At 38.6% G+C, this 11895-nt stretch overlaps 1 protein-coding gene across 3 annotated transcripts in view; it reads right to left on the bottom strand.

Annotated features, from left to right (window-relative positions):
- Positions 1-3324: 3324 nt before the first annotated feature.
- The window catches only part of PDE12 (phosphodiesterase 12), a 508182-nt gene continuing 499611 nt past the window's right edge, over positions 3325-11895 (bottom strand). Inside the window, exon 3 of one of the 3 annotated variants that reach the window (XM_050781171.1) lies at positions 3325-6638. In XM_050781171.1, coding sequence (XP_050637128.1) covers positions 6418-6638 — 221 coding nt within the window. In that variant the 3' untranslated portion in view covers positions 3325-6417. Of the gene's footprint in view, positions 6639-7771; positions 11769-11895 lie in introns of those variants that run through there. The other 2 variants (XM_050781172.1, XM_050781170.1) reach the window with 2 other exon arrangements.

The raw sequence follows: 11895 nt of genomic DNA, 5'->3' as shown, positions 1-11895 counted from the left end.
GACCAGGAGTTGAGAAAAGCTTTGGCAATGTAGTAAGACCCTGTTTCCCCTGTTTCTACTTAAAAAACTAAAAACAAAACAAACAACAACAACAAAAAAAACGGGGGGGAGAGTAAAAAGGCTATAATAAAATGAACTGCCCAAAAAGCATGTATGTATGTGTTTTTTAGTTAAGGTTAATTAAACAAAAGAAATTCAGGTGCTACTTGTATGGCCAATATAGAGACTTAGTGATACTACTCTCCTACAAAAAAGTTTCACAATCACTTTTTAACAGGACAGATTTTAGAACTTCAACAGAAAGCTGCATATAATTCATATAAAGGTATACCTCATAAACTACATCTATTAAGTTGTTAAGGGCTCAACTTGATTACTGAGTAACTTAGTTGCTGTCTGTATTCTGATGTTGCATTCTTAATGGCTTGTAAAGATTCAGCTAAATTTATGGATTGAAAATTCCAAAATCAAATGCATTTGTGTAAAAAAAATGTATTATTTTTGAATTGTCAAATAAATAATAAACAATGGCTGGGCGTGGTGGCTCACACCTGTAATCCTACCACTTTGGGAGGCCAATGTGGGCAGATTGCCTGAGCTCAGGAGTTCAAGACCAGCCTGGGCAATATGGTGAAACCCCATCTCTGCTAAAACTACAACAACAACAACAACAACAGTCTGGTGTGCTGGTGCATGCTGTGGTCCTAGCTACTTGAGAGGCTGAGGCAAGAGAATCACTTGAACCTGGGAGGCAGAGGTTGCAGTGAGCCAAGATAGCGCCACTACACACGGTCTGCAAGGCTCTGTCTCCAAAAAAACAAAACACTGGATTAACCAAAAGGAAATTAGAAGTAGTTGATGATTAGGGCAAAGTGTATGTTTAAACTAGTTTGTGTTACTTGTTAGAAATGCAATTTCCCTAGCCTACTGGATGAATTTCCTTTCTTCCAAAGAAGAGAGGTGTCATTTCCTGTAGGTAAAACTGAACTATAGTATAATATGTGTGTGTAGTCTTACCGGGGTATCAACTATATAAATATGTATACTATATAAATATATAAGTAGACTTGATGATGCTACTCTCCTACAAAAAAGTTTTGAAAATATAAAACAGTGAATAAGTTCAGTGTTAGGGCTATAGTTAAATCATTAAATTGCCAAGGTGTTTAACCTAGTTATTCAAAGGTGTTTTCATGGGCTGTAAAGGGACTAGAGAATCCATGTAATCTCACTTGTGATGTAAGGCAGCTCTTACTACTGTTGGAAATTACATTTTTTTTGTTTGTTTGAGATGGTCTCACTCTGTCACCCAGGCTGGAGTGCAGTGGCAGGATCTTGGCTCACTGCAGCCTTTACTTCCTGGGCTCAAGTGATCCTCCCATCTCAGCCGCACAAGTAGCTGGTACTACAGGCATGAGCCACCATGTCCAGCTAATTTTTATAGTTTTTAAAGAAAGTATTAGGCTGGGTGCGGTGGCTCATACCTGTAATCCTGGCACTTTGGGAGGCTGAGGCAGGCGGATCCCCTGAGGTCAGGAGTTCGAGACCAGCCTGACTAACGTGGAGAAACCCTGTCTCTACTAAAAATACAAAACTAGCCATGCGTGGTGGCGCATGCCTGTAATCCCAGTTACTTGGGAGGCTGAGGCAGGAGAATCACTTGAACCCAGGAGGCGGAGGTTGCAGTGAGCCGAGATCGCGCCATTGCACTCTGGCCTAGGCAACAAGAGTGAAACTCCGTCTCAAAAAAATAATAATAAAATAATAAAGTATTAATTTAGGAACTTGACACGTTTACTCCTAAAAATTATTTTTTTCTTCAGTCTTTGTATTTTTTTTAAAGTTCCTTTTTTTTTTTTTCCCCCAAACAGAAGTGGTTTAAATGTTTTGGGAAAAAGTAGTGAGAGATAACCCCTAGCCTTTCCCTGTTTTATGCAAACATAAAATTACTGTCACTGTCCTTATTTATTGAAGTATTCTTATGAAATAGTTGATGCTATCAAGATTCAATTCTACTGTTGGTCAAGCAATAAGAGTTCTCTGTGACCGCCCCTATTGTACAGAACAGTTGATTATATCCCTGGATTAAAAAGTATTCTGTCAAATAATTGTCAATGTCAGTAGAGAAACTGAAGAGAAACTGTGATTCCCTTACAGGCTCACTTGACAGCATCAGAGTTGAGGATAGTACGATTATCTGTTCTCTGGTTCCCCTGTCCAATAAGCATTTTTTTTTCTGTCCATAATATTTCCCATTGTCTTTTGTCTCACTTTAACATAAGCTGCTTTTCTGTGATGTAATATCTATATTTTGTTAAGGGAATTTTTCACTTACCTTATATACCCTCCATTGAAAATAAAAAAGGCATGGTAGCTCATGCCTGTAATCCCAGTACTTTGCGAGGCTAAAGCGGGAGGATCCCTTGAGGCCAGGAGTTTTAGACCAACCTGGTAAATATAGTGAGACCTCCATCTCTATTTAAAAAAAAAAAAAGTAAAGTGTATCTGTGGAGAGTATTGGTGTCTCATTCAGACACTTCAGTTTACTTGAGTATACAAAATTATCTGTCATGTAGTAGTAATTACTTTCAGGTCACTTACTAGGACCAACCTTTTTTTTTTTTGAGACAGGGTCTTGCTCTGTCACCCAGGCTGGAGTGCAGTGGCATGATCACAGCTCACTGCAGCTTCAACCTCCCAGGCTCAAATGATCCTCCCACCTCAGCCTCCTGCATAGCTGGGACTACAGGTACATGCCATCATGTCTGGTGAATTTTTGTATTTTTTGTAGAGATAGGCTTTTGCCATGTTGCTTAGGCTAGTCTTCAACTCCGGAGTTCAAGCGATCTACCCACCTAGGCCTCCCAAAGTGCTGGGATTACAGGTATGAGCCACTCTGCCTTGCCCAAATGTAATTAAACGTGAAATACCTGGTTCTTTGTCATGGAGGTTTGAAAGTGACTTCTAGGCCGGGCGCGGTGGCTCAAGCCTGTAATCCCAGCACTTTGGGAGGCCGAGACGGGCGGATCACGAGGTCAGGAGATCGAGACCATCCTGGCTAACCCGGTGAAACCCCGTCTCTACTAAAAAAATACAAAAAACTAGCTGGGCGAGGTGGCGGGCGCCTGTAGTCCCAGCTACTCGGGAGGCTGAGGCAGGAGAATGGCGTAAACCTGGGAGGCGGAGCTTGCAGTGAGCTGAGATCCGGCCACTGCACTCCAGCCTGGGCGACAGAGCGAGACTCCGTCTCAAAAAAAAAAAAGAAAGTGACTTCTAACTTGTTATTGAAAATAATTGCTTTACTTTTTTTTTTTTTTTTGAGATGGAGTCTCACTCTATCACCCAGGCTGGAGTGCAATGGTGTGATCTCGGCTCACTGCAACCTCCGCCTCCCGGGTTCATGTGATTCTCCTGCTTCAGCCTCCTGGGTAGCTGGGATTACAGGTACAAACCACCATGTCCAGCTAATTTTTGGTATTTTTAGTAGAGACAGGGGTTTCACCATGTTGGCCAGGCTAATCTTGAACTCCTGACCTCAGGTAGGATTACAGGTGTGAGCCACCACATCCAGCCAAGTGCTTTTCAATGGAGAAAAACTGGAGAGAAAACAAGTGCTTGTACCTTCTGGTAGCTTGTACTTCTGGATGTTTCAATAATGTAAATATTGGTTATCAGCTTTGGTAGAATTAGTATGAAAACTAGATTGAATAACAATAGTCTGTAAGTTCATTACCTGAGGATCCAACAGGGAAAATATATTTCTACTAATATATACATGTGATCTTGCATTCATGGGCCACTATTGGAAGGCTGCTTGGCTGCTGCTGTTTCTTACTATGCTACTTTTAGAGGACTATCCCTTTATCTTAAACGGTTAAATTCTAATAAGATTGTGAGAAATGAATAGCAAAAGTGCTTATCTAGACACAGGCAAAGAAAAATTAAGGTAGCTCTACTATTGGATCCCTGCCAGTATGGCTTCATGTGTTAGAGGGCAGCGGAGTTAGGTTCCTTCCTGACCTTGTCAGTCATTTTTCTATATTGTTCAAATGATACGTTTTCTTTTTTTTTTTTTTTTTGACACGGAGTCGTGCTCTGTCACCCAGGCTGGAGTGCAGTGGCACGATCTCAGCTCACTGCAACCTCTGCCTCCGGATTAGCTGGGACTACAGGCGTGTACCACCACAGCCAGCTATTGTTTTTGTATTTTTAGTAGAGATGGGGGTTCACCATGTGGCCAGGCTCGTTTCAAACTCCTGACCTCAAGTGATCTGCCCGCCTTGGCCTCCCAAAGTGCTAGGATTACAGGCATGAGCCACTGTGCCCGGCCACATTTTCAATTTTATTGGGCATGTAAGTACTCGGTGTTGGACAGCTTACCCCTGCTTTCTGGGAACTCACCAGATTTTGGTCACAGTGTTTTTTTTTTTTTAGGCTGGGAACTAAAGGGATGTATGAAGCACAGACTAAGAAAGATTTGCCTCCTGGATGGCCCTGAAAAGGCAAGGGATGATGGATTATTATGTATTTTTTAAGGAGGGGTGGCTAAACAACAAATAACATTTTAAAGTGGGCAAAGTATTTCAAAAGACATTTCTCCAGAGAGATATATAGATGGCCAACGAGCACAGGAAAAGATGCTTAACATCATTAACCATCATGGAAATGCAAATCAAAACCACAGTAAGATGCCACTTGACACTAGGATGCCTATAATCAAAAAGATTTATAAAGTGTTGATGAGGATGGAGGGAAATTGGAACCCTCATATTGCTGATGGGAACGCAAAATAGTGCAACTGCTTTCAGTAATAGTTTGGCAGTTCCTCAAAAGGTTATCATAGGACCCAACAATTCCACTCCTTCTGTGTGCCCAAGAGAAACAAAAACACATATTCACTCAAAAACTTGTAAACAAATGTTTATGGCAGCATTATTCATAGAAGCCAGGAAGTGGAAGCAATTCAAATGTCTGTCAACTAATGAATGGACAAATGTGGTATGCCCATAAGATGGAACATTCATCATAAAAACAAACTCCTGAACCTTAAAAACATCCTACGTAAGAGGCCAGTCACAAAAGACTACATAAATTATATGATTCAATTTATATGAAATATCCAGAATAGGCAAATCCACAGAAACAGCTTAAGTTGCTGCCAGGAGCTAGGGGGAATAGGGAGTGACTGCCAAGTGAGTATGCAGCTTCTTTTGGGGGCCAGTCCTTGTCAACTGAGTTGATATGCAGTGACAAAAAGCTCTTAAGGAGAATGGGATTATGTGACATGAGCCACTGCGCTGGCCTGATTCCATTATTTATAATAGAATTATTAAAAATTCTACAGCTTGGACAGAAATACCCTTTCTTGGTTTAAGATACCCAAAACATTATACTTAACCCAGCTTTTCTGAGGAAGGCCACTGTTTATTTCTAACTGATTTTATCTTTGGATGTACCATTTTTCCAAACTATTCCACAGGGGATATAAGAATTATATGCAATAAATCCTTTTATTATTTTATTGTATTTTATTTTTTTGAGACAGAGTCCCGCTTTTTTGCCAGGCTGGAGTGCAGTGGCACAATCTTGGCTCACTGCAACCTCTGCAAGCGATTCTCCTGCCTCAGCCTCCCCAAGTAGCTGGGACTACAGGTGCGCACCACCATGCCCAGCTAATTTTTGTATTTTTAGTAGAGATGGGGTTTCACCATGTTGGCCAGGATGGTCTCGATCTGACCTCGTGATCCACCCACCTCAGCCTCTCAGAGTGCTGGGATTACAGGCGTGAGCCACCACACCCAGCACAATAAATCCTTTTAAAAGTGTGTATATCACATCTTAGAATAACTGAGGGAGTACAATTGGAATGTTTGTAACACAAATAAATGCTTGATGTGATGGATACTCAATTTACTCTATCAAAAGAAATATGTCCCACATAAATATATGCATCTACTATGTGCCCATGTTTTTAAAAATTGCTAAATATGTTCTTTTCTGGAGAAAAAATTTGTTTTTAATTATTTTAGAAAAGGGCTAAGTGTGGTGGCTCACACCTATAGTCCCAGTACTTTGGGAGGCTGAAGCAGGAGAGTCATTTGAGCCCAGGAGTTTAAGACCAGTCTGGGCAACATAGAGAGACCCCCATCTCTACAAACAATTTAAAAAATTAGCCAGGCATGGTGGCATGCACCTGTAGTCTCAGTTATTCAGGAGGCTGAGGTGGGAGGATCACTTAAGCCCTGGAGTTTGACACTGCAGTGAGCTATGATCATGCCACTGTGCTCCAGCCTGGGCAACAGGCTTTAATAAGACTGTCTTATTAAAAAATATATATATATGTGCTGACTGGGTGGGGTGGCTCATGTCTGTAATATCAGCACTTTGGGAGGCCGAGGTGTGGTGGATTGCTTGAACTCAGAAGTTCAAGACCAGCCTGGGCAACATGGTGAAACCATTTTTTTTTTTTTTGTCTGCAAAATATACAAAAATTAGCCAGGTGTTGTGGTGCGTACCTGTAGTCCCAGCTATTTGGGGAGGCCATGGTGGGAGGATTGCATAAGGCCAGGAGGTGGAGGTTGCAGTGATCCGTGATGGCACCACTGCCCTCCAGCCTGGGTGACAAAGCCAGACCCTGTCTCAAAAAAGAAAAGAAAAAAAAAAATGTTTATATTATCCAGTATAAGAAAGCCAACTAAATAAAGCCTATCCAATTCCCCTACTGAACCATCCTCAATATATAAGGAACACAAATGGTATGAAACTAGCACAAATGCAACCTAGGAATACTTCAATACACTAAAAAAAAAAGTACGTCAACACTTCATGATAACATCATTAAAGTGAATTACTGGGCAAAATGGACTGTTACATAAATGCTTTGACATACAATCAATACATAAATTGGACAGAAGATGGAGATGAATAATTCAGTTTTCTGTGAAATTTTGGAAGGAAATTTTAAATTATGAATAAAAATCTAACACTGACAATATGAACATGTATTTTTGACAACCCAGAGTTTACTAGCATAGCAGATAAGTGAACAGATTTAGTATGTTTAAGATTATTTTGCCATTTATATATAAAATTAAAATTTAGACCGGGTACCATGGCTCATGCCTGTAATCCCAGCACTTTGAGAGGCTGAGGCAGGCAGATCACCTGAGGTTAGGAGTTCAAGACCAGCCTGGCCAATATTGTGAAACCCTGTCTCTACTAAAAATACAAAAATTACAAGCAGTACTGTATGGTTATTTTGAAGTTAGTGCTAAGAAAAAAAAAATCAAGTTAATACAGCTCTAGTATTTTCAACATTTAAAAAAGTACTTTTGCATAAAGTGAGAACACAGAACTTATATATTACCCATGTCAGTTAGAGCTGTTAAAAATTGTCCTCCCTACCCCCTACAAAATGAAATCTAGAGTGGTTTTTTGGAGACAGGGTCTTGCTCTGTCACCCAGGCTGGAGTGCAGTGGCACCTTGATCATAGCTCACTGCAGGCTTGACCTCATGGGCTCAAGTGATCCTCTGGCCTCAGCCTCCTGAACAGCTGGGACTACAGGCATGTACCACCATGCCTGGCTAACTTCAGTTTTTGCAGATATAGGGTCTCACAATGTTGTCAAGGCTTGTCTTGAACTCCTCAGCTCAAGTGATCCTCCTGCCTCAGCCTCCCAAAATGTTGGGATTACAGTCATGAGCCACTATGCCTGTCCCTCTATACAGTGTTGCCTTCCCATACTATATTAAAGCAAATTATTAAAATTCTCAAAACATTGAAATAGTTTTTATTGGTGTTTAGAAAATTCATTTTCAGGGCAGGGGGAGGGATAGCATTAGGAGAAATACCTAATGTAAATGACGAGTTAATGCATGCAGCAAACCAACATGGCACATGTATACCTATGTAATAATCCTGCACATTGGGCACATATACCCTAGAACTTAAAGTATCATTTAAAAAAAAAAAAGAAAGAAAATTAGTTTTCAGGTATGAAAGGTTGGGCTTGTAATTTCAACTACTTGGGAGGCTGAGGCAGGAGGATCACTTGAGCCCAAGAGTTTGAGGCTGTAGTAAGTTATGACTGCACCCCTGCACTCCAGCCTGGGTAACAGTAAGACTCTATTTCTTAAAAAAATTATGCTGAGAATATTTTCTGAGGTGTCACATGGGTCTTGTGATAAACTAATAATGCAAACTTTTATTTTTCATTATATATAAATATTGGATTTATCCCAACCAAACTAGTTTGCAGGGAACCCTCTGCCTTTATTTCACGGCTGGAGAATGACATACAAAAGATGCCAATTTCTACCGTAAGAACTTTCCACAGTAGCGTTCTTTGGACCTTCTCTCCCTTGTGTTAGGCTCCTCAGAAATCTATCTCCAGACTGAAACTAGCACATTCTGATGAGATCATAGCTTAGTACTCAGAAAAGTCACCACTCAGTGAAATTCTTGAAATTTTGAAACAACTGATTTTAGCATTCAGAATTTCAAAAAGAACATACAGCCAGAAACGATTGTTCACTAATGAATTATGATTATTGGCAGACACATGTGCTGTAGCGGCAACTGTGTAAGAGTTCATTTTAACAGAATAATATGTTCTGAAATACTCTTTTATAATCAATATAAAATTTTAGAATGTTAATTCCTATAGCAAGAACTTGTGACATTATAAAATGTGGTTTACCATAGAAAGTCACTAGATTTCCCATGTTTTCTTAAAATTAAATGTACTAAAAAATCCAAATGTAATAGAAAAATGCAATCACACAGGTGCTTTAAACAGATATTTCTGAATAACACTGCCTTCTAACTCGTGAGTACAAAGAAATGTGTATGCTATTTATACATTTTCTTAGTGTTCTCTACCTTTGGACTCCAATCATTTTAACCTATCTGTATATTGGAGATTTGATCAGAGTGTATGGCACTTCACAATAACATTCCATGTCCTAATAATCTGAAATGCCTGTATACAATCTGAGTATATTGTTTAGTCAGAAAATATCAAAATTAAGGATATAGGACATGGAATGTCTGTTAAGTGCTGAGTTTTCTGACTACAGTTTAATCTAGCCAGTGCTAATGTGGAACCTGTATGCTTTTTTCATGGGCATGTTTGAATTTTTTCTTTCAAAATGTATCTCAACTTTTTGATGTCACACTTTGTTTTCTCCCAAGTCACTCTAAGGGTTCTATCAACATCTTTGTTTGAAAGCAGACCAAAAATGTATTTTTAAAATGAAAAAAAAATTCACAAGAGAATCAAGTTTTGGTTTTAATCTATTATTTACATATTTGTAAACTGCTGTTAAAATGCTATCAAAAATGTTATTTAGGAAGGCACAATTTGGTAGCATCAATTTTTTATTTATAGTTTTTTCTAAACAAGATCCCAAGAAACTTCCACTTTAGTTTTTCCCTTGGAGTACTTAAAGTACTTCAAGGTTCAATGTCAAGTGCAGATAAAACCCCGTCATTTTCAAACTTACTAAGAGTTAACAATACATTTGATAGTGAGCAGAATATGAAAGTACAGATATTACCAAAAGAGGAAAATTTTATGATACTGGGTTCAGAGATTAAAGAATTTGAAACAAGGGCTTTCATGACTGGGGAAAATCAAAGCTTTTCTTGAAGGGGTGGTCTTTTAATACTCGAGCTGTTAATTAAATGCAGAAATGAGATAACATAGTTATCCTGAACATCAAAAAAGCAACAGCTAATACAGCTAATGCATTATAAATAATGTGTTTGATAATTGGATTAGTAAAGCCTGGTTACCACTCTAGGCTAGACACTAATCAGTATAACCATTTGTAGTTTCTAATTTTAAAAAGTTTGGCTTCATATTTAAATTTCCTTTTACTATATATATATTACATATATACACACTGTTGTCTGTAACTCAAACTATAATGCTTGTCTATAAAAAGAATAGGTTTTTTATTTCAGAGATGCTTAAAAGTCCCACTACTCACCCTTTTTCTTGTTTATAAAAACCAACAATTTTGAAATTACTTCTAGCGTAGAAATGCTCAATGATTCACCCAAAATTTCAAGCCCATATCAGTAGGTAGTTTCTCATAAATGAATATATTGTGCTGTATTTTCTAATATCATATGGTCAAATACCCTGTTCATTTATGAATATTTTTCATGGGCAAGAGTAACTAAAGACAATAGGATCAAGTTGGATATGTTGCTACTGACTTTGAATACTAAATTGTGCTTGCATCCTAAAAATTAAAATGAGCTGCAGTAAGAATTAGAATATAAACTGTGTTCATTTGTTCCATACACTAAAAACTAAAATCCTAAAAATAAGAATGAAAATACCTTACTTGTTCATTGAGAAATGAAAGATGAGAAGCAATAACAATTGGTGACGATTTATTTTTATCTTTTGTTAAAGCTCTGAAATTGTAGTAAATCACTAACTAAATTGAGGTAGAGGTAGACCCTAATGTTACTCCTCCCATGTGTCAAGTTTCTCCACCTTAGGTCTCTAAGGTCACCTATAACTTAAGTCTCTCACCCTTAACTTACATACATTTTCCCTCTTAGTACATAAGCATGATTCATTTTGGAATGTGTTGTCATGAAAGAAAAATTAAGATCATTCAAATGGTACTTTAAAAATTCTGAACTACTAGCTAAAAAAATTCTCTTATAAAAATATACACAAGGGCCAGGCTTGGTGGCTCACGCCTGTAATCCCAACACTTTGGGAGGCCGGGACGGGTGGATCACCTGAGGTCAGGAGTTCGAGACCAGCCTGGCCAACGTGGCGAAACCCCATCTCTACTAAAAATACAAAAATTAGCCAGACGTGTTGGAGCATGCCTGTAATCCCAGCTACTTGGGCGGCTGAGGCAGGAGAATCGCTTGAACCCAGGGGGCGGAGGTTGCAGTGAGCCGAGATCACGCCATTGCACTCCAATCTGGACAACAAGAGCAAAACTCTGTCTCAAAAACAAAACAAAACAAAACAAAAAAAAACAAAAAACCACGATAATTCAATCTTCTTTTTCTGAGAGTCTTAAATTGGAGAAAAATAATATAATTTTCTATCTTGCTAGTAATAAATATATTTGTTTCTCCTCCAAGTGTAGAGGAAAACGAGGAAAGAGAAGCTGTATGATGCAAACATTATCAACAGTTTCATTAATGAAGACATCGGGAACATAACTAGGAGGGTTGAACATTTTACCATTCCTCTTTGAAGGTTACATATAAGCTTTGATTCATATTAAATTTTCTGCTAAAATAACTACTTCCTTTTCAGACTTCAATTCCATTAAACACACATCTATTTCCATTTTAAATCACATACAAGTGCTATGTGATCAGAGGGATGGGAAACACTAGGTAAGGCCTGGTGGGTGGTAACTTCTTCATGACTAGGTAATGGAATCACCTGTTCAACCTCTAAAGCATTTAAGTCAATGAAAATGTAATCTAGACATCCATGAAAGCCACCAACATAATTTGTGTAAGCAGGTTCACCACAAGCACTTTTCAGCTTGAAGAAATGCGTAAGAGACATGTTGCATCTTTCCTCCTCCCCATTGGAAGCCCAGTCTTCATGATCCTCTGGAATGCTGCCATTGATGACAAAATGATACATTCCTGTTGATGGTGTACTATTAAAGTCCCCACAAAATATAACTGGTATGCCAGGATACAGATCACATGAAACATGTCTAATGTGAGCCAAGGCTACTGCCATTTGAATGAGGCGAATATACCCACCTATGAATATAAAAAACATTAATGTAAGTATTTTTTAAAGTTGTCTTTAAGTTAAAACGGAAAAACTACACAAATTACAATTTCTGGGTGACATTCAAGATATATATTTGTGTAAAACAGCTTTAAA

The sequence above is a fragment of the Macaca thibetana genome, chromosome 2 (genome assembly GCF_024542745.1).
Source record: "Macaca thibetana thibetana isolate TM-01 chromosome 2, ASM2454274v1, whole genome shotgun sequence".
Taxonomy (NCBI): domain Eukaryota; kingdom Metazoa; phylum Chordata; class Mammalia; order Primates; family Cercopithecidae; genus Macaca; species Macaca thibetana.
The sequence above is the reverse complement of the archived record's forward strand: the minus strand, read 5'-3'. Positions and strand labels throughout refer to the sequence as shown.